The 22,301-nt window shown below is 45.5% G+C and overlaps 1 protein-coding gene across 1 annotated transcript in view; it reads right to left on the bottom strand.

Annotated features, from left to right (window-relative positions):
• The window catches only part of LOC144510593 (cytochrome P450 3A30-like), an 88,029-nt gene that overhangs the window by 38,964 nt on the left and 26,764 nt on the right, over positions 1 to 22,301 (bottom strand). Inside the window, exon 7 of the mRNA XM_078240154.1 lies at positions 19,662 to 19,810. Coding sequence (XP_078096280.1) covers positions 19,662 to 19,810 — 149 coding nt within the window. The remainder of the gene's footprint in view (positions 1 to 19,661; positions 19,811 to 22,301) is intronic.

The raw sequence follows: 22,301 nt of genomic DNA, 5'->3' as shown, positions 1-22,301 counted from the left end.
AGCAGTCTGGGTTAGTGCAGTGTTTCCCTATACCGTACTGAAACAGTCTGGGTTAGTGCAGTGTTTCCCTATACTGTACTGAAACAGTCTGGGTTAGTGCAGTGTTTCCCTATACTGTACTGAAACAGTCTGGGTTAGTGCAGTGTTTCCCTGTACTGTACTGAAACAGTCTGGGTTAGTGCAGTGTTTCCCTATACTGTACTGAAACAGTCTGGGTTCGTGCAGTGTTCCCCTGTACTGTACTGAAACAGTCTGGGTTAGTGCAGTGTTTCCCTGTACTGTACTGAAACAGTCTGGGTTAGTGCAGTGTTCCCCTGTACTGTACTGAAACAGTCTGGGTTAGTGCAGTGTTTCCCTATACTGTACTGAAACAGTCTGGGTTAGTGCAGTGTTTCCCTGTACTGTACTGAAACAGTCTGGGTTAGTGCAGTGTTTCCCTGTACTGTACTGAAACAGTCTGGGTTAGTGCAGTGTTTCCCTGTACTGTACTGAAACAGTCTGGGTTAGTGCAGTGTTTCCCTGTACTGTACTGAAACAGTCTGGGTTAGTGCAGTGTTTCCCTGTACTGTACTGAAACAGTCTGGGTTAGTGCAGTGTTCCCCTGTACTGTACTGAAACAGTCTGGGTTAGTGCAGTGTTCCCCTGTACTGTACTGAAACAGTCTGGGTTAGTGCAGTGTTCCCCTGTACTGTACTGGAACAGTCTGGGTTAGTGCAGTGTTTCCCTGTACTGTACTGAAACAGTCTGGGTTAGTGCAGTGTTCCCCTGTACTGTACTGGAACAGTCTGGGTTAGTGCAGTGTTTCCCTGTACTGTACTGAAACAGTCTGGGTTAGTGCAGTGTTCCCCTGTACTGTACTGGAACAGTCTGGGTTAGTGCAGTGTTTCCCTGTACTGTACTGAAACAGTCTGGGTTAGTGCAGTGTTCCCTGTACTGTACTGAAACAGTCTGGGTTAGTGCAGTGTTCCCCTGTACTGTACTGGAACAGTCTGGGTTAGTGCAGTGTTCCCTGTACTGTACTGAAACAGTCTGGGTTAGTGCAGTGTTCCCTGTACTGTACTGAAGCAGTCTGGGTTAGTGCAGTGTTCCCCTGTACTGTACTGAAACAGTCTGGGTTAGTGCAGTGTTTCCCTATACTGTACTGAAACAGTCTGGGTTAGTGCAGTGTTCCCTGTACTGTACTGAAACAGTCTGGGTTAGTGCAGGGTTTCCCTGTACTGTACTGAAACAGTCTGGGTTAGTGCAGGGTTTCCCTGTACTGTACTGGAACAGTCTGGGTTAGTGCAGTGTTCCCTGTACTGTACTGAAACAGTCTGGGTTAGTGCAGTGTTCCCCTATACCGTACTGAAACAGTCTGGGTTAGTGCAGTGTTTCCCTGTACTGTACTGAAGCAGTCTGGGTTAGTGCAGTGTTTCCCTGTACTGTACTGAAACAGTCTGGGTTAGTGCAGTGTTCCCCTATACTGTACTGAAACAGTCTGGGTTAGTGCAGGGTTTCCCTATACTGTACTGAAACAGTCTGGGTTAGTGCAGGGTTTCCCTGTACTGTACTGAAACAGTCTGGGTTAGTGCAGGGTTTCCCTGTACTGTACTGGAACAGTCTGGGTTAGTGCAGTGTTCCCTGTACTGTACTGAAACAGTCTGGGTTAGTGCAGTGTTTCCCTATACTGTACTGAAACAGTCTGGGTTAGTGCAGGGTTTCCCTATACTGTACTGAAACAGTCTGGGTTAGTGCAGGGTTTCCCTGTACTGTACTGAAACAGTCTGGGTTAGTGCAGGGTTTCCCTGTACTGTACTGGAACAGTCTGGGTTAGTGCAGTGTTCCCCTATACTGTACTGAAACAGTCTGGGTTAGTGCAGTGTTTCCCTATACCGTACTGAAACAGTTTGGGTTAGTGCAGTGTTTCCCTATACCGTACTGAAACAGTCTGGGTTAGTGCAGTGTTTCCCTATACCGTACTGAAACAGTCTGGGTTAGTGCAGTGTTTCCCTGTACTGAAACAGTTTGGGTTACTGCAGTGTTTCCCTATACCGTACTGAAACAGTCTGGGTTAGTGCAGTGTTTCCCTATACCGTACTGAAACAGTCTGGGTTAGTGCAGTGTTTCCCTATACCGTACTGAAACAGTCTGGGTTAGTGCAGTGTTTCCCTATACTGTACTGAAGCAGTCTGGGTTAGTGCAGTGTTTCCCTGTACTGTACTGAAGCAGTCTGGGTTAGTGCAGTGTTTCCCTGTACTGTACTGAAGCAGTCTGGGTTAGTGCAGTGTTCCCCTGTACTGTACTGAAACAGTCTGGGTTAGTGCAGTGTTTCCCTATACTGTACTGAAACAGTCTGGGTTAGTGCAGTGTTTCCCTGTACTGTACTGAAGCAGTCTGGGTTAGTGCAGTGTTTCCCTGTACTGTACTGAAGCAGTCTGGGTTAGTGCAGTGTTCCCCTGTACTGTACTGAAACAGTCTGGGTTAGTGCAGTGTTTCCCTATACTGTACTGAAACAGTCTGGGTTAGTGCAGTGTTTCCCTGTACTGTACTGAAGCAGTCTGGGTTAGTGCAGTGTTTCCCTGTACTGTACTGAAGCAGTCTGGGTTAGTGCAGTGTTCCCTGTACTGTACTGAAACAGTCTGGGTTAGTGCAGTGTTTCCCTATACTGTACTGAAACAGTCTGGGTTAGTGCAGGGTTTCCCTATACTGTACTGAAACAGTCTGGGTTAGTGCAGGGTTTCCCTGTACTGTACTGGAACAGTCTGGGTTAGTGCAGTGTTCCCCTATACTGTACTGAAACAGTCTGGGTTAGTGCAGTGTTTCCCTATACCGTACTGAAACAGTTTGGGTTAGTGCAGTGTTTCCCTATACCGTACTGAAACAGTCTGGGTTAGTGCAGTGTTTCCCTATACCGTACTGAAACAGTCTGGGTTAGTGCAGTGTTTCCCTGTACTGAAACAGTTTGGGTTACTGCAGTGTTTCCCTATACCGTACTGAAACAGTCTGGGTTAGTGCAGTGTTTCCCTATACCGTACTGAAGCAGTCTGGGTTAGTGCAGTGTTTCCCTATACCGTACTGAAACAGTCTGGGTTAGTGCAGTGTTTCCCTATACTGTACTGAAACAGTCTGGGTTAGTGCAGTGTTTCCCTGTACTGTACTGAAACAGTCTGGGTTAGTGCAGTGTTTCCCTGTACTGTACTGAAGCAGTCTGGGTTAGTGCAGTGTTCCCCTGTACTGTACTGAAACAGTCTGGGTTAGTGCAGTGTTTCCCTATACTGTACTGAAACAGTCTGGGTTAGTGCAGTGTTTCCCTGTACTGTACTGAAGCAGTCTGGGTTAGTGCAGTGTTCCCCTGTACTGTACTGAAACAGTCTGGGTTAGTGCAGTGTTTCCCTGTACTGTACTGAAGCAGTCTGGGTTAGTGCAGTGTTCCCCTGTACTGTACTGAAACAGTCTGGGTTAGTGCAGTGTTTCCCTGTACTGTACTGAAGCAGTCTGGGTTAGTGCAGGGTTCCCCTGTACTGTACTGGAACAGTCTGGGTTAGTGCAGGGTTTCCCTGTACTGTACTGAAACAGTCTGGGTTAGTGCAGGGTTTCCCTGTACTGTACTGGAACAGTCTGGGTTAGTGCAGTGTTCCCCTATACTGTACTGAAACAGTCTGGGTTAGTGCAGTGTTTCCCTATACCGTACTGAAACAGTTTGGGTTAGTGCAGTGTTTCCCTATACCGTACTGAAACAGTCTGGGTTAGTGCAGTGTTTCCCTATACCGTACTGAAACAGTCTGGGTTAGTGCAGTGTTTCCCTATACCGTACTGAAACAGTCTGGGTTAGTGCAGTGTTTCCCTGTACTGAAACAGTTTGGGTTACTGCAGTGTTTCCCTATACCGTACTGAAACAGTCTGGGTTAGTGCAGTGTTTCCCTATACCGTACTGAAACAGTCTGGGTTAGTGCAGTGTTTCCCTATACCGTACTGAAACAGTCTGGGTTAGTGCAGTGTTTCCCTATACTGTACTGAAGCAGTCTGGGTTAGTGCAGTGTTTCCCTGTACTGTACTGAAGCAGTCTGGGTTAGTGCAGTGTTTCCCTGTACTGTACTGAAGCAGTCTGGGTTAGTGCAGTGTTCCCCTGTACTGTACTGAAACAGTCTGGGTTAGTGCAGTGTTTCCCTATACTGTACTGAAACAGTCTGGGTTAGTGCAGTGTTTCCCTGTACTGTACTGAAGCAGTCTGGGTTAGTGCAGTGTTTCCCTGTACTGTACTGAAACAGTCTGGGTTAGTGCAGTGTTTCCCTGTACTGTACTGAAACAGTCTGGGTTAGTGCAGTGTTTCCCTGTACTGTACTGAAGCAGTCTGGGTTAGTGCAGTGTTCCCCTGTACTGTACTGAAACAGTCTGGGTTAGTGCAGTGTTTCCCTATACTGTACTGAAACAGTCTGGGTTAGTGCAGTGTTCCTCTATACTGTACTGAAGCAGTCTGGGTTAGTGCAGTGTTTCCCTATACTGTACTGAAACAGTCTGGGTTAGTGCAGTGTTTCCCTGTACTGTACTGAAGCAGTCTGGGTTAGTGCAGTGTTCCCCTGTACTGTACTGAAACAGTCTGGGTTAGTGCAGTGTTTCCCTATACTGTACTGAAACAGTCTGGGTTAGTGCAGTGTTTCCCTGTACTGTACTGAAGCAGTCTGGGTTAGTGCAGTGTTCCCCTGTACTGTACTGAAACAGTCTGGGTTAGTGCAGTGTTTCCCTATACTGTACTGAAACAGTCTGGGTTAGTGCAGTGTTCCCTGTACTGTACTGAAACAGTCTGGGTTAGTGCAGTGTTTCCCTATACTGTACTGAAACAGTCTGGGTTAGTGCAGGGTTTCCCTGTACTGTACTGGAACAGTCTGGGTTAGTGCAGTGTTCCCCTATACTGTACTGAAACAGTCTGGGTTAGTGCAGTGTTTCCCTATACCGTACTGAAACAGTTTGGGTTAGTGCAGTGTTTCCCTATACCGTACTGAAACAGTCTGGGTTAGTGCAGTGTTTCCCTATACCGTACTGAAACAGTCTGGGTTAGTGCAGTGTTTCCCTGTACTGTACTGAAACAGTCTGGGTTAGTGCAGTGTTTCCCTGTACTGAAACAGTTTGGGTTACTGCAGTGTTTCCCTATACCGTACTGAAACAGTCTGGGTTAGTGCAGTGTTTCCCTATACCGTACTGAAGCAGTCTGGGTTAGTGCAGTGTTTCCCTATACCGTACTGAAACAGTCTGGGTTAGTGCAGTGTTTCCCTATACTGTACTGAAACAGTCTGGGTTAGTGCAGTGTTTCCCTATACTGTACTGAAACAGTCTGGGTTAGTGCAGTGTTTCCCTGTACTGTACTGAAACAGTCTGGGTTAGTGCAGTGTTTCCCTATACTGTACTGAAACAGTCTGGGTTCGTGCAGTGTTCCCCTGTACTGTACTGAAACAGTCTGGGTTAGTGCAGTGTTTCCCTGTACTGTACTGAAACAGTCTGGGTTAGTGCAGTGTTCCCCTGTACTGTACTGAAACAGTCTGGGTTAGTGCAGTGTTTCCCTATACTGTACTGAAACAGTCTGGGTTAGTGCAGTGTTTCCCTGTACTGTACTGAAACAGTCTGGGTTAGTGCAGTGTTTCCCTGTACTGTACTGAAACAGTCTGGGTTAGTGCAGTGTTTCCCTGTACTGTACTGAAACAGTCTGGGTTAGTGCAGTGTTTCCCTGTACTGTACTGAAACAGTCTGGGTTAGTGCAGTGTTTCCCTGTACTGTACTGAAACAGTCTGGGTTAGTGCAGTGTTCCCCTGTACTGTACTGAAACAGTCTGGGTTAGTGCAGTGTTCCCCTGTACTGTACTGAAACAGTCTGGGTTAGTGCAGTGTTCCCCTGTACTGTACTGGAACAGTCTGGGTTAGTGCAGTGTTTCCCTGTACTGTACTGAAACAGTCTGGGTTAGTGCAGTGTTCCCCTGTACTGTACTGGAACAGTCTGGGTTAGTGCAGTGTTTCCCTGTACTGTACTGAAACAGTCTGGGTTAGTGCAGTGTTCCCCTGTACTGTACTGGAACAGTCTGGGTTAGTGCAGTGTTTCCCTGTACTGTACTGAAACAGTCTGGGTTAGTGCAGTGTTCCCTGTACTGTACTGAAACAGTCTGGGTTAGTGCAGTGTTCCCCTGTACTGTACTGGAACAGTCTGGGTTAGTGCAGTGTTCCCTGTACTGTACTGAAACAGTCTGGGTTAGTGCAGTGTTCCCTGTACTGTACTGAAGCAGTCTGGGTTAGTGCAGTGTTCCCCTGTACTGTACTGAAACAGTCTGGGTTAGTGCAGTGTTTCCCTATACTGTACTGAAACAGTCTGGGTTAGTGCAGTGTTCCCTGTACTGTACTGAAACAGTCTGGGTTAGTGCAGTGTTTCCCTATACTGTACTGAAACAGTCTGGGTTAGTGCAGGGTTTCCCTGTACTGTACTGAAGCAGTCTGGGTTAGTGCAGTGTTTCCCTATACTGTACTGAAACAGTCTGGGTTAGTGCAGTGTTCCCCTATACTGTACTGAAACAGTCTGGGTTAGTGCAGTGTTTCCCTATACTGTACTGAAGCAGTCTGGGTTAGTGCAGGGTTTCCCTGTACTGTACTGAAACAGTCTGGGTTAGTGCAGGGTTTCCCTGTACTGTACTGAAACAGTTTGGGTTAGTGCAGTGTTTCCCTGTACTGTACTGAAACAGTCTGGGTTAGTGCAGTGTTTCCCTGTACTGTACTGAAACAGTTTGGGTTAGTGCAGTGTTTCCCTGTCCTGTACTGAAACAGTTTGGGTTACTGCAGTGTTTCCCTGTACTGAAACAGTTTGGGTTAGTGCAGTGTTTCCCTGTACTGAAACAGTTTGGGTTACTGCAGTGTTTCCCTGTACTGAAACAGTCTGGGTTAGTGCAGTGTTTCCCTATACTGTACTGAAACAGTCTGGGTTAGTGCAGTGTTTCCCTATACTGTACTGAAACAGTCTGGGTTAGTGCAGTGTTCCCCTGTACTGTACTGAAACAGTCTGGGTTAGTGCAGGGTTTCCCTATACTGTACTGAAACAGTCTGGGTTAGTGCAGTGTTTCCCTATACTGTACTGAAACAGTTTGGGTTAGTGCAGTGTTTCCCTATACCGTACTGAAACAGTCTGGGTTAGTGCAGTGTTTCCCTATACTGTACTGAAACAGCCTGGGTTAGTGCAGTGTTTCCCTATACCGTACTGAAACAGTCTGGGTTAGTGCAGTGTTTCCCTATACCGTACTGAAACAGTCTGGGTTAGTGCAGTGTTTCCCTGTACTGTACTGAAACAGTCTGGGTTAATGCAGTGTTTCCCTGTACTGAAACAGTCTGGGTTAGTGCAGTGTTTCCCTATACTGTACTGAAACAGTCTGGGTTAGTGCAGTGTTTCCCTATACCGTACTGAAACAGTCTGGGTTAGTGCAGTGTTTCCCTATACTGTACTGAAACAGTCTGGGTTAGTGCAGTGTTTCCCTATACTGTACTGGAACAGTCTGGGTTAGTGCAGTGTTTCCCTGTACTGTACTGAAACAGTCTGGGTTAGTGCAGTGTTCCCCTGTACTGTACTGAAACAGTCTGGGTTAGTGCAGTGTTTCCCTATACGGTACTGAAACAGTCTGGGTTAGTGCAGTGTTCCCCTATACTGTACTGAAACAGTCTGGGTTAGTGCAGTGTTCCCCTGTACTGTACTGAAACAGTCTGGGTTAGTGCAGTGTTTCCCTGTACTGTACTGAAACAGTCTGGGTTAGTGCAGTGTTTCCCTATACCGTACTGAAACAGTCTGGGTTAGTGCAGTGTTTCCCTGTACTGTACTGAAACAGTCTGGGTTAGTGCAGTGTTCCCCTGTACTGTACTGAAACAGTCTGGGTTAGTGCAGTGTTTCCCTGTACTGTACTGAAACAGTCTGGGTTAGTGCAGTGTTTCCCTATACTGTACTGAAACAGTCTGGGTTAGTGCAGTGTTTCCCTATACCGTACTGAAACAGTCTGGGTTAGTGCAGTGTTTCCCTATACTGTACTGAAACAGTCTGGGTTAGTGCAGTGTTTCCCTGTACTGTACTGAAACAGTCTGGGTTAGTGCAGTGTTCCTCTGTACTGTACTGAAACAGTCTGGGTTAGTGCAGTGTTTCCCTATACTGTACTGAAACAGTCTGGGTTAGTGCAGTGTTCCCCTATACTGTACTGAAACAGTCTGGGTTAGTGCAGTGTTCCCCTGTACTGTACTGAAACAGTCTGGGTTAGTGCAGTGTTTCCCTGTACTGTACTGAAACAGTCTGGGTTAGTGCAGTGTTTCCCTATACCGTACTGAAACAGTCTGGGTTAGTGCAGTGTTTCCCTGTACTGTACTGAAACAGTCTGGGTTAGTGCAGTGTTTCCCTATACTGTACTGAAACAGTCTGGGTTAGTGCAGTGTTTCCCTGTACTGAAACAGTCTGGGTTAGTGCAGTGTTTCCCTATACTGTACTGAAACAGTCTGGGTTAGTGCAGTGTTCCCCTATACTGTACTGAAACAGTCTGGGTTAGTGCAGTGTTTCCCTATACTGTACTGAAACAGTCTGGGTTAGTGCAGTGTTCCCCTGTACTGTACTGAAACAGTCTGGGTTAGTGCAGTGTTCCCCTGTACTGTACTGAAACAGTCTGGGTTAGTGCAGTGTTTCCCTATACTGTACTGAAACAGTCTGGGTTAGTGCAGTGTTCCCCTGTACTGTACTGAAACAGTCTGGGTTAGTGCAGGGTTCCCCTGTACTGTACTGAAACAGTCTGGGTTAGTGCAGTGTTTCCCTATACTGTACTGAAACAGTCTGGGTTAGTGCAGTGTTCCCCTGTACTGTACTGGAACAGTCTGGGTTAGTGCAGGGTTTACCTATACTGTACTGAAACAGTCTGGGTTAGTGCAGGGTTTCCCTGTACTGTACTGAAACAGTCTGGGTTAGTGCAGTGTTCCCCTGTACTGTACTGAAACAGTCTGGGTTAGTGCAGTGTTTCTCTATACTGTACTGAAACAGTCTGGGTTAGTGCAGTGTTCCCCTATACTGTACTGAAACAGTCTGGGTTAGTGCAGTGTTTCCCTATACTGTACTGAAACAGCCTGGGTTAGTGCAGTGTTCCCCTGTACTGTACTGAAACAGTCTGGGTTAGTGCAGTGTTCCCCTGTACTGAAACAGTCTGGGTTAGTGCAGTGTTTCCCTGTACTGAAACAGTCTGGGTTAGTGCAGTGTTCCCTATACTGTACTGAAACAGTCTGGGTTAGTGCAGTGTTTCCCTGTACTGTACTGAAACAGTCTGGGTTAGTGCAGTGTTTCCCTGTACTGTACTGAAACAGTCTGGGTTAGTGCAGTGTTTCCCTGTACTGTACTGAAACAGTCTGGGTTAGTGCAGTGTTTCCCTGTACTGTACTGAAACAGTCTGGGTTAGTGCAGTGTTTCCCTATACTGAAACAGTCTGGGTTAGTGCAGTGTTCCCTGTACTGTACTGAAACAGTCTGGGTTAGTGCAGGGTTTCCCTGTACTGAAACAGTCTGGGTTAGTGCAGTGTTTCCCTGTACTGTACTGAAACAGTCTGGGTTAGTGCAGTGTTCCCTGTACTGTACTGAAACAGTCTGGGTTAGTGCAGTGTTCCCCTGTACTGTACTGAAACAGTCTGGGTTAGTGCAGGGTTTCCCTGTACTGTACTGAAACAGTCTGGGTTAGTGCAGTGTTCCCCTGTACTGTACTGAAACAGTCTGGGTTAGTGCAGGGTTTCCCTGTACTGTACTGAAACAGTCTGGGTTAGTGCAGTGTTCCCCTGTACTGTACTGAAACAGTCTGGGTTAGTGCAGGGTTTCCCTGTACTGTACTGAAACAGTCTGGGTTAGTGCAGGGTTTCCCTGTACTGAAACAGTCTGGGTTAGTGCAGTGTTTCCCTGTACTGAAACAGTCTGGGTTAGTGCAGGGTTCCCCTGTACTGTACTGAAGCAGTCTGGGTTAGTGCAGTGTTTCCCTGTACTGTACTGAAACAGTCTGGGTTAGTGCAGTGTTTCCCTATACTGTACTGAAACAGTCTGGGTTAGTGCAGTGTTTCCCTATACTGTACTGAAACAGTCTGGGTTAGTGCAGTGTTTCCCTATACTGTACTGAAACAGTCTGGGTTAGTGCAGTGTTTCTCTATACTGTACTGAAACAGTCTGGGTTAGTGCAGTGTTTCCCTGTACTGTACTGAAACAGTCTGGGTTAGTGCAGTGTTTCCCTATACTGTACTGAAACAGTCTGGGTTAGTGCAGTGTTTCCCTGTACTGTACTGAAACAGTCTGGGTTAGTGCAGTGTTTCCCTATACTGTACTGAAACAGTCTGGGTTAGTGCAGTGTTTCCCTATACTGTACTGAAACAGTCTGGGTTAGTGCAGTGTTTCCCTATACTGTACTGAAACAGTCTGGGTTAGTGCAGTGTTTCCCTATACTGTACTGAAACAGTCTGGGTTAGTGCAGTGTTTCCCTATACTGTACTGAAACAGTCTGGGTTAGTGCAGTGTTTCCCTATACTGTACTGAAACAGTCTGGGTTAGTGCAGTGTTCCCTGTACTGTACTGAAACAGTCTGGGTTAGTGCAGTGTTTCCCTGTACTGTACTGAAACAGTCTGGGTTAGTGCAGTGTTTCCCTGTACTGTACTGAAACAGTCTGGGTTAGTGCAGTGTTTCCCTATACTGTACTGAAACAGTCTGGGTTAGTGCAGTGTTTCCCTATACTGTACTGAAACAGTCTGGGTTAGTGCAGTGTTTCCCTGTACTGTACTGAAACAGTCTGGGTTAGTGCAGTGTTTCCCTATACTGTACTGAAACAGTCTGGGTTAGTGCAGTGTTTCCCTGTACTGTACTGAAACAGTCTGGGTTAGTGCAGTGTTTCCCTGTACTGTACTGAAACAGTCTGGGTTAGTGCAGTGTTCCTCTATACTGTACTGAAACAGTCTGGGTTAGTGCAGTGTTTCCCTGTACTGTACTGAAACAGTCTGGGTTAGTGCAGTGTTCCCTGTACTGTACTGAAACAGTCTGGGTTAGTGCAGTGTTTCCCTATACTGTACTGAAACAGTCTGGGTTAGTGCAGTGTTTCCCTGTACTGTACTGAAACAGTCTGGGTTAGTGCAGTGTTTCCCTATACTGTACTGAAACAGTCTGGGTTAGTGCAGTGTTCCCTGTACTGTACTGAAACAGTCTGGGTTAGTGCAGTGTTCCCTGTACTGAAACAGTCTGGGTTAGTGCAGTGTTTCCCTGTACTGTACTGAAACAGTCTGGGTTAGTGCAGTATTTCCCTATACTGTACTGAAACAGTCTGGGTTAGTGCAGTGTTCCCCTGTACTGTACTGAAACAGTCTGGGTTAGTGCAGTGTTTCCCTATACTGTACTGAAACAGTCTGGGTTAGTGCAGTGTTTCCCTATACTGTACTGAAACAGTCTGGGTTAGTGCAGTGTTTCCCTATACTGTACTGAAACAGTCTGGGTTAGTGCAGTGTTTCCCTATACTGTACTGAAACAGTCTGGGTTAGTGCAGTGTTTCCCTATACTGTACTGAAACAGTCTGGGTTAGTGCAGTGTTTCCCTGTACTGTACTGAAACAGTCTGGGTTAGTGCAGTGTTCCCCTGTACTGTACTGAAACAGTCTGGGTTAGTGCAGTGTTTCCCTATACTGTACTGAAACAGTCTGGGTTAGTGCAGTGTTTCCCTGTACTGTACTGAAACAGTCTGGGTTAGTGCAGTGTTTCCCTATACTGTACTGAAACAGTCTGGGTTAGTGCAGTGTTTCCCTATACTGTACTGAAACAGTCTGGGTTAGTGCAGTGTTTCCCTGTACTGTACTGAAACAGTCTGGGTTAGTGCAGTGTTTCCCTATACTGTACTGAAACAGTCTGGGTTAGTGCAGTGTTTCCCTGTACTGTACTGAAACAGTCTGGGTTAGTGCAGTGTTTCCCTGTACTGTACTGAAACAGTCTGGGTTAGTGCAGTGTTCCTCTATACTGTACTGAAACAGTCTGGGTTAGTGCAGTGTTTCCCTGTACTGTACTGAAACAGTCTGGGTTAGTGCAGTGTTTCCCTGTACTGTACTGAAACAGTCTGGGTTAGTGCAGTGTTCCCCTGTACTGTACTGAAACAGTCTGGGTTAGTGCAGTGTTTCCCTGTACTGTACTGAAACAGTCTGGGTTAGTGCAGTGTTCCCCTGTACTGTACTGAAACAGTCTGGGTTAGTGCAGTGTTCCTCTATACTGTACTGAAACAGTCTGGGTTAGTGCAGTGTTTCCCTATACTGTACTGAAACAGTCTGGGTTAGTGCAGTGTTCCCTGTACTGTACTGAAACAGTCTGGGTTAGTGCAGTGTTCCCTGTACTGAAACAGTCTGGGTTAGTGCAGTGTTTCCCTGTACTGTACTGAAACAGTCTGGGTTAGTGCAGTATTTCCCTATACTGTACTGAAACAGTCTGGGTTAGTGCAGTGTTCCCCTGTACTGTACTGAAACAGTCTGGGTTAGTGCAGTGTTTCCCTATACTGTACTGAAACAGTCTGGGTTAGTGCAGTGTTTCCCTATACTGTACTGAAACAGTCTGGGTTAGTGCAGTGTTTCCCTATACTGTACTGAAACAGTCTGGGTTAGTGCAGTGTTTCCCTATACTGTACTGAAACAGTCTGGGTTAGTGCAGTGTTTCCCTATACTGTACTGAAACAGTCTGGGTTAGTGCAGTGTTTCCCTGTACTGTACTGAAACAGTCTGGGTTAGTGCAGTGTTCCCCTGTACTGTACTGAAACAGTCTGGGTTAGTGCAGTGTTTCCCTATACTGTACTGAAACAGTCTGGGTTAGTGCAGTGTTTCCCTGTACTGTACTGAAACAGTCTGGGTTAGTGCAGTGTTTCCCTATACTGTACTGAAACAGTCTGGGTTAGTGCAGTGTTTCCCTATACTGTACTGAAACAGTCTGGGTTAGTGCAGTGTTTCCCTGTACTGTACTGAAACAGTCTGGGTTAGTGCAGTGTTTCCCTATACTGTACTGAAACAGTCTGGGTTAGTGCAGTGTTTCCCTGTACTGTACTGAAACAGTCTGGGTTAGTGCAGTGTTTCCCTGTACTGTACTGAAACAGTCTGGGTTAGTGCAGTGTTCCTCTATACTGTACTGAAACAGTCTGGGTTAGTGCAGTGTTTCCCTGTACTGTACTGAAACAGTCTGGGTTAGTGCAGTGTTTCCCTGTACTGTACTGAAACAGTCTGGGTTAGTGCAGTGTTCCCCTGTACTGTACTGAAACAGTCTGGGTTAGTGCAGTGTTTCCCTGTACTGTACTGAAACAGTCTGGGTTAGTGCAGTGTTCCCCTGTACTGTACTGAAACAGTCTGGGTTAGTGCAGTGTTCCTCTATACTGTACTGAAACAGTCTGGGTTAGTGCAGTGTTCCCTGTACTGTACTGAAACAGTCTGGGTTAGTGCAGTGTTTCCCTGTACTGTACTGAAACAGTCTGGGTTAGTGCAGTGTTTCCCTATACTGTACTGAAACAGTCTGGGTTAGTGCAGTGTTCCCTGTACTGTACTGAAACAGTCTGGGTTAGTGCAGTGTTCCCTGTACTGAAACAGTCTGGGTTAGTGCAGTGTTTCCCTGTACTGTACTGAAACAGTCTGGGTTAGTGCAGTGTTCCCTGTACTGAAACAGTCTGGGTTAGTGCAGTGTTTCCCTGTACTGTACTGAAACAGTCTGGGTTAGTGCAGTGTTTCCCTGTACTGTACTGAAGCAGTCTGGGTTAGTGCAGTGTTTCCCTGTACTGTACTGAAACAGTCTGGGTTAGTGCAGTATTTCCCTATACTGTACTGAAACAGTCTGGGTTAGTGCAGTGTTCCCCTGTACTGTACTGAAACAGTCTGGGTTAGTGCAGTGTTTCCCTATACTGTACTGAAACAGTCTGGGTTAGTGCAGTGTTCCCTGTACTGAAACAGTCTGGGTTAGTGCAGTGTTCCCTGTACTGAAACAGTCTGGGTTAGTGCAGTGTTTCCCTGTACTGTACTGAAACAGTCTGGGTTAGTGCAGTGTTTCCCTGTACTGTACTGAAACAGTCTGGGTTAGTGCAGTGTTCCCCTGTACTGTACTGAAACAGTCTGGGTTAGTGCAGTGTTTCCCTATACTGTACTGAAACAGTCTGGGTTAGTGCAGTGTTTCCCTATACTGTACTGAAACAGTCTGGGTTAGTGCAGTGTTTCCCTGTACTGAAACAGTCTGGGTTAGTGCAGTGTTTCCCTGTACTGTACTGAAACAGTCTGGGTTAGTGCAGTGTTTCCCTATACTGAAACAGTCTGGGTTAGTGCAGTGTTTCCCTGTACTGAAACAGTCTGGGTTAGTGCAGTGTTTCCCTGTACTGAAACAGTCTGGGTTAGTGCAGTGTTTCCCTGTACTGAAACAGTCTGGGTTAGTGCAGTGTTTCCCTGTACTGAAACAGTCTGGGTTAGTGCAGTGTTTCCCTGTACTGAAACAGTCTGGGTTAGTGCAGTGTTCCCTGTACTGTACTGAAACAGTCTGGGTTAGTGCAGGGTTTCCCTATACTGTACTGAAACAGTCTGGGTTAGTGCAGGGTTTCCCTATACTGTACTGAAACAGTCTGGGTTAGTGCAGTGTTCCCTGTACTGTACTGAAACAGTCTGGGTTAGTGCAGTGTTCCCCTGTACTGTACTGAAACAGTCTGGGTTAGTGCAGTGTTTCCCTGTACTGTACTGAAACAGTCTGGGTTAGTGCAGTGTTTCCCTGTACTGTACTGAAACAGTCTGGGTAACTGCAGTGTTTCCCTGTACTGAAACAGTCTGGGTTAGTGCAGTGTTTCCCTATACTGTACTGAAACAGTCTGGGTTAGTGCAGTGTTTCCCTGTACTGTACTGAAACAGTCTGGGTTAGTGCAGTGTTTCCCTATACCGTACTGAAACAGTCTGGGTTAGTGCAGTGTTTCCCTGTACTGTACTGAAACAGTCTGGGTTAGTGCAGTGTTTCCCTATACTGTACTGAAACAGTCTGGGTTAGTGCAGTGTTTCCCTATACCGTACTGAAACAGTCTGGGTTAGTGCAGTGTTTCCCTATACCGTACTGAAACAGTCTGGGTTAGTGCAGTGTTTCCCTGTACTGTACTGAAACAGTCTGGGTTAGTGCAGTGTTTCCCTATACTGTACTGAAACAGTCTGGGTTAGTGCAGTGTTTCCCTATACCGTACTGAAACAGTCTGGGTTAGTGCAGTGTTTCCCTATACCGTACTGAAACAGTCTGGGTTAGTGCAGGGTTCCCCTGTACTGTACTGAAACAGTCTGGGTTAGTGCAGTGTTCCCCTGTACTGTACTGAAACAGTCTGGGTTAGTGCAGTGTTCCCCTGTACTGTACTGAAACAGTCTGGGTTAGTGCAGTGTTCCCCTGTACTGTACTGAAACAGTCTGGGTTAGTGCAGTGTTTCCCTGTACTGTACTGAAACAGTCTGGGTTAGTGCAGTGTTCCCCTGTACTGTACTGGAACAGTCTGGGTTAGTGCAGTGTTTCCCTGTACTGTACTGAAGCAGTCTGGGTTAGTGCAGTGTTTCCCTGTACTGTACTGAAGCAGTCTGGGTTACTGCAGTGCAGGGATCCCCTGTACTGAAGCATCTAAATTATGTGTTTAAGCATCTGAGTTGGACTTGAATCCACAATCTTCCAAGTTAGATGCAAGTGTTACCCACAGACCCATTCTGAACTTCAACAGACTTTGCTCATGATAACGTTTCCGTTTCACCTTCCCTCTTACTAAGACAGAGGTTTACATCAGAGGAGGAGGACGACATCAATTTGAAAGAGCAGGGCAAAGCTAATCCTACTGTCCTGCATGTGGTAACCGTAGTAACAATAGGCTCTGCTTGCACCTAATTTACATTAAACATATCGTAAGCTTGCTCCTTTGTCTGCTCCAAGCTTTCCATGTTGTGTGCAACTGATTGAGGCGTCCGTGGATGAAGGTTTATTTTTCAGCATTTACCTTGTTCTTCGCATCCCTACACTTTTTGCTAAATGTGCCTAAATGTTGTGTGGGTGACAAACAGCGTCCATAAACTTTCAATGATTCAGTGTGGCCCTCCACACCTTAAAACACTCCACTGCTTTTACCTTTCCGCTTGCGGATTCTTTTTGTACTTGGCTCCCCCACCTAGGACCACCATTTGCCTGCTGAATATCTCTGGCATTACTGGCAGCCATTTCCATGCCCTAGAAATTTTTAGAGCCTTCTTAAAATCAGTGTGGCTTCCCTTAACAACCGACACTGAATGCTGTCCTTGCTAATACCACAGACCAGCCTCTCTCTGAGCAAATCTTCTAAAACTCTCCAAAATCAGTGTTCTGAAAGCTGGCATAATTCTGCCGCAGAGTTTGGGGCATGAGCTTCGCCAGCATTCATTGCCCAACCCTAATTGCCCTTGAGCAGGTGGTGGTGAGCTTCCTTTTTGAACCGTTGCAGTCTGAGGTGTAGGTATACCCACAGTGCTGCTAGGGTGGGATTTCCAGGATTTTGACCCAGTGACAGTGAAGGAACGGCAATGTATTTCCAAATCAGGATGGTGCTTGACTTGAAAGGGAACCTCCTGTTGGTGTTTGTTCTGTATTTATATTGATTTCGGAGAAGCTGCATTAAGCACTATATAATATATACATGACAGTGAAGTGACTTCACCAATCGTTAGTGAGGAAAACTGCCAGAGTAAAGATGCAGCCTGTATTGAACACACCTTGTAAATAAAGCTCCTTTAGTTTATCAGCCTCCATGCCTCCTAGTATCAATTCCACAATACACAACACAGAAACTGGTGATGAGGACGTTGAATGGCGCTTCCTAGCCAACAGGGAGAAGAAAATAAATTGTCAAAGAAGTCAGGAAAAGGACTTTGAAGGAAAGCTCACGTATGTGCTCCAGGCAGAACGGGCCCGTGGCCACAACAATTGCTTTGCATAGCGAAAACAGAGCTGGGGGGTTGAAAAAAAAACCAGGCTGAAGCTTGGGTTGTGCCTTGTTTAGACGGGAAAAGCAAGGTAACTGCTGAAAACACATTGCAGAGGTTCTTCCATTAGAAAGAAAATGGCAGGAGTTTTCTGTTCTGAGGGAATCCTTCAATGAAAATGTGGAGCGGTGGAGACCCTATATGGAACACCTTGGTCTTTTTGTGCAAGCAAACAAAATAGCAGAAGATATTAGGGTGCCCACATTCTTGAGCATAATGGGGGGTGAGTAAGCATTTAACCTCTTCAGAAGTTCAGTGCAGCCAGAGAATCCAGACACCAAGACATACGATTCCGCAAGCACACTATTCACCGAAGCCTTTAGTGATTGCGGAGTGATTCAGATTCCATAAACGCAATCAAGAAGAGTGGGATATGTTGCACAATTAAGACTTGCAGAGTACTGAGAGTATGGTGATGTATTAAATGATACAATCTGGGACAGACTGGTCTGTGGTTTTGAAAAGTGAGGCACCACAGTTGCTAACCTTACTCTGAAAATTGCTGTTTCAATGCAGCTGGCTGTGAAAGAAGCTCAGCAACCGAGTTTGTGTACTCGGGTACAAAATGTCAGCTGAGTCGATGCTTAATAGTTTCGAAACTAAAAGTCAGACTCGCACATGCCACCGATGTGTGAAGCCAAGACATTCGGCTATGGAATGTCATCAATGCTTTTGTGCAAGCCAAAAGCCACATTCAATTCCTGATGCATTTTGATCCAAACTTACCCCCCAGTTAGCATCTCCCTATGGTGTTGGAGCGGTAGTAGAACATAGAACATAGAACATAGAACATAGAACATTACAGCGCAGAACAGGCCCTTCGGCCCACGATGTTGCACCGACCAGTTAAAAAAAAACTGTGACCCTCCAACCTAAACCAATTTCTTTTCGTCCATGAACCTATCTACGGATCTCTTAAACGCCCCCAAACTAGGCGCATTTACTACTGATGCTGGCAGGGCATTCCAATCCCTCACCACCCTCTGGGTAAAGAACCTACCCCTGACATCGGTTCTATAACTACCCCCCCTCAATTTAAAGCCATGCCCCCTCGTAGTATCCCACATCATGCCATTTGCATTGCAAACATTGAGCAAAGCTGAAAGTAATTACACGCAAATCGAAAGAGAAACCTTAGGAATATCTTTGGGATAAAGAGATTCCACCAATTCCTGTATGAAAGAAAGTTCACACTGTTGATGGGTCATTATCTATTAATGACAATTTTTGGTCCAAATACAGGAATACCACCATTGGCAGCAAGTAGAATGCAGAAGTGAACATTGCTTTTGTCTGCATATACATACACCCTCAAGTATTGACAATCAAGTCATCATTGTAATGCAAATGGCCTTTCTTGATTACCATTACCACGTAGTTCGAGTGGAAGCATCTTCTATTTTGAACAGGTAGACAGCACACCTGTCACTTTAGGACAAGTGAAGGAGTACACCTAGAGCGATCTGATACTTTCGAAGTGAAGTAGTGGATAAGACACCAGGAAGCAAGACCTCAGAACTAAAACTTTACTTGAAACCATAGTCCAGAAGAAAACTGGAGCTGTCAGTACAGTCAGGATGTCTTCTTTGGGGGCTAAGAGTAATCATTCCACCTCCATTAAGATGACGAGTACTAGACAAATTGCACGAGGGCCATTGTAGAATTGTGCAAATGAAAGCGATAGCAAGGAGCTATTACTGGCAGCCTGGAATGAATATAGAAATAGAGGAGAAAGCTGGAACATGTTATACATAGGCGAAGGTGCAAAACCTGCCACCATTAGCAACATTGTATCCTTGGGAACTGTGAGAAGAGGCTTGGAAATGGATACATGTGGTCTACGCAGGATCTTTTGAAGGATACATGGTCCTAATTACCGTTGATGCTCAAAGTGGCCAGAAGTCACCGTAATGAAGCAAACGTCATCAGAAAAGGCAACCGAGAGGTTAGGAGAAATCTTTAATAGATTTGGATTCCCTGAGTAATTAGGGAGTGATAATGGACCACAATTCGTCAAGAATTTGAAAGTTTCTTGAAAGAGAACAATATACAACACATTAGGTGAGCATTGTACCATCCTGCTACAAATGGACTAGCAGAACGCTTGTGCAAACAATGAAGCACCCATTAAAGGCAACCAGGGAACAAGTCTGAAATGTCTGAAACGATTCCTACTCGTACAGGAATACTGCTCACTCTACAGCAAACATTTCTCCACTATTACTGATGATGGAGCAACAATTACATTCAGCATTCCAATTATTGAAACCTCCAAAAACAAAATAAATCGCTCAAATGAAACAACAAGGTTAGATCGAATGGCAGGCGAACAAAGCTAAACATCGTGTCTTCCACCAAGGACAAGTTCTGGTTAGGAACTACCCTACAGGAGAGAACTGGGCTCCTGCCACAAACATCGCACAGACTGCAGCATTACCTGTCTTGTATACTGTCCAGGCCTGGGATGATGTCATCTGAAAAAGGCATGTGGACCAGCTGTTGGCGGGAGAACCGATCCACTGGTGATAGAACACCGGTGAAAACAACCACCACTGACATGCGTACCAGGGAAACAGAGCAATCAACAGGATGTCTCCTCAATCAAAAAAAAATTCCTCTACCCTCACTCAACTGAAATACAACAAAGATGTTCAATCACTTACCAGCTAGGACAAGTACAGGGTTGAAGAAGTTGAATGATACTAATTTCTTGACGTTGACTATAAACACATCATTGGGGTTGTTGATGGAGTCAACATCTACACTGAATGCAGTGCTGGTGATCACATCCATGCTGTAATTCCCAAAGATACTGGCAGAAAAGAAATGGGTTTGTTAATCAATTTTAACAGCTGTAAGAAATAAAGACTTTGCCCTTTGACAGTGGAGACATGTTTAAACTATTACATAGGATGTACAACACAGAAATAGACCATTCATGTATGTACCAGTGCTTTTGCTCCATACATGGCTTCTCCCACCCATGTCAATCCAATCCTATTAGCATATCATTCTATTCTATTCTCTCTGGGTTTCTTCTTTGGTGTATCTATGTCAGTTGCTTCTGCTGCACATCGAGTTCCACACACCTAAGATTCTGGATAATGACAATTAGATTTGGATATTATTATCTCAGTCTCCCTCAAATGGAAAATTTGGCCTGGATTTTCACTGTGTCAGGGTGACCCAGAAACCTTTAAATATGCTGGGCAATATGCCTGATTACAAGATTCCCGATCTCATTCCTGGGCTTTTAAGTTTCAGGATTCCTTTTTTAAGGATGCGGGTTGGCAAGTTGTGAGCCCACACCCAATACTCCTAATTTGGACAGCTCCACTACAGGGATAGGCATGTCCTAGTTTTCTGCAATGTTCATGGACACAGGCCAGGTTCTAAAACAAGCTTCACAGTCCATCAGCAAAGATGTGAACCATATTCTACTTGAAGGGATTTAAAAAAGCAAGTTCAAAACCCCATCTGATACCCGCCAGGCAAAGGCATGTCCCATCCCCTACAGCCCCTCATGTCCCTCTAGACCACCACAAGCCCCCACTCTCCCTGCTCCCCCCCCCCTCCAAAACATTCTTTATGGCTCCTTATGCTTCCCATCCCACTTCCAAGCCCATTCATCTACTATACACTGAACGGAAGCAATGAATCCAACAGTAAGTGACACTAGAACATCTGCTAAAATGAAGTATGCAATGGTAATTTTCCACTAAAAATAATTCATTTTTTCTAACAGGTTTCAGGGCTTTCAGGCAAGCATCATTAATGGATGGTAACTCAGGCATCCATTAGAGTACAGAAACATCCTCTTCTGATCTCTACTGTTAGTTTCATGATGTTTACTTACACAAGATTAAGAGGTTTCAAGTGCTTGCAGTTTCAGCTATTGGAACTTAAAAAGGTCTGGATTATTGACACATTTATTGCCCTTTCCTAAAATGGAACTTAAGAAAGTAGACAATGAACGACTTTGCTCTTTAAGTTATTTAAAAATATCCTGTCATTGTAGAGTTCATTATTTCTACACAAGTGTACCGTGGTGAATAGACATGGAAGTACCATAGTTTGGTGATATGGGAGCCATGGGGTTGGGGATTATGAGTTGACATGGGCAGTCTATTTCCAGTCAAATGAGAAAGGTGGCATTGCTGGATTTAGGAATAAGGGAGGTCAAGTGGATCAAATGTCAATAAGGGAACATTTAAGGGGCAATAATCATCATATCAGGTGAAGGGGTTAAAATCATTGAATGCAGAAGAGTTCCTCTATGAATTAAATACAGCACAGTTCTCTGGGGAGTTGCTCCAATGCATTTCCCACGCTTGTAGATGGCAGCACAAACAAGCTGACCAAGGGACAGAGGGTGAGAACTCAACTATGAGCCACAACAGCATGTGTGGATGCTTGGATGGTGAAACCATTAATTACTCACCACTAGTTAGTAATTGATCATTATAATTAGACAAGCATATAGAGACTATAACTAGTTAACTATATACATAGGGCGGCACGGTAGCGCAGTGGTTAGCACTGCTGCTTCACAGCTCCAGGGTCCTGGGTTCGATTCCCGGCTTGGGTCACTGTCTGTGTGGAGTTTGCACGTTCTCCTCGTGTCTGCGTGGGTTTCCTCCGGGTGCTCCGGTTTCCTCCCACAGTCCAAAGATGTGCGGGTTAGGTTGATTGGCCAGGTTAAAAATTGCCCCTTAGAATCCTAAAATGCGTAGGTTAGAGGGATTAGCGGGTAAATATGTGGGGGTAGGGCCTGGGTGGGATTGTGGTCGGTGCAGACTCGATGGGCCGAATGGCCTCCCTCTGCACTGTTGGGTTTCTATGATTTCTATGATACATCTGAAATAGATGAAGTAATCAAAACTATTAGTTGTAATTGGATATCAATGACTTCAGAACAAATGTATACTTGTGACTGGTATAAGCAAACTATTTGTAAGATAAGCAAAGATATAATTGTCCATGCCACATATCACTCAGGAAGTCTGTACACCACATTGCAGGAGGCAGACTTCACTATAGCGTGAATAAAGGCCGACTTAAAACTCTGAAGGCTTTGTCTGATTGCAACATATAATTTCGCTGGATGGCAGCAAAATTCCGTATCATAAGGGTTAGGTTACACTGGTAAAGGGCATGAGAAAGGGTCTGCAGGGGATTATAGAGAGATCAAGTGAGTCGGCAAAAACTTGGTAGATGGAATATAATGTAGGAAAATGTGAAGTTGTGCACTTTGGTAGGAAGAATAAAGGAGCCGAATATTATTTAAATGGAGAAAGACTGCA

This window comes from Mustelus asterias, chromosome 23 (genome assembly GCF_964213995.1).
Source record: "Mustelus asterias chromosome 23, sMusAst1.hap1.1, whole genome shotgun sequence".
NCBI lineage: Eukaryota > Metazoa > Chordata > Chondrichthyes > Carcharhiniformes > Triakidae > Mustelus > Mustelus asterias.
This window is presented reverse-complemented; position numbering and strand designations above follow the sequence as displayed.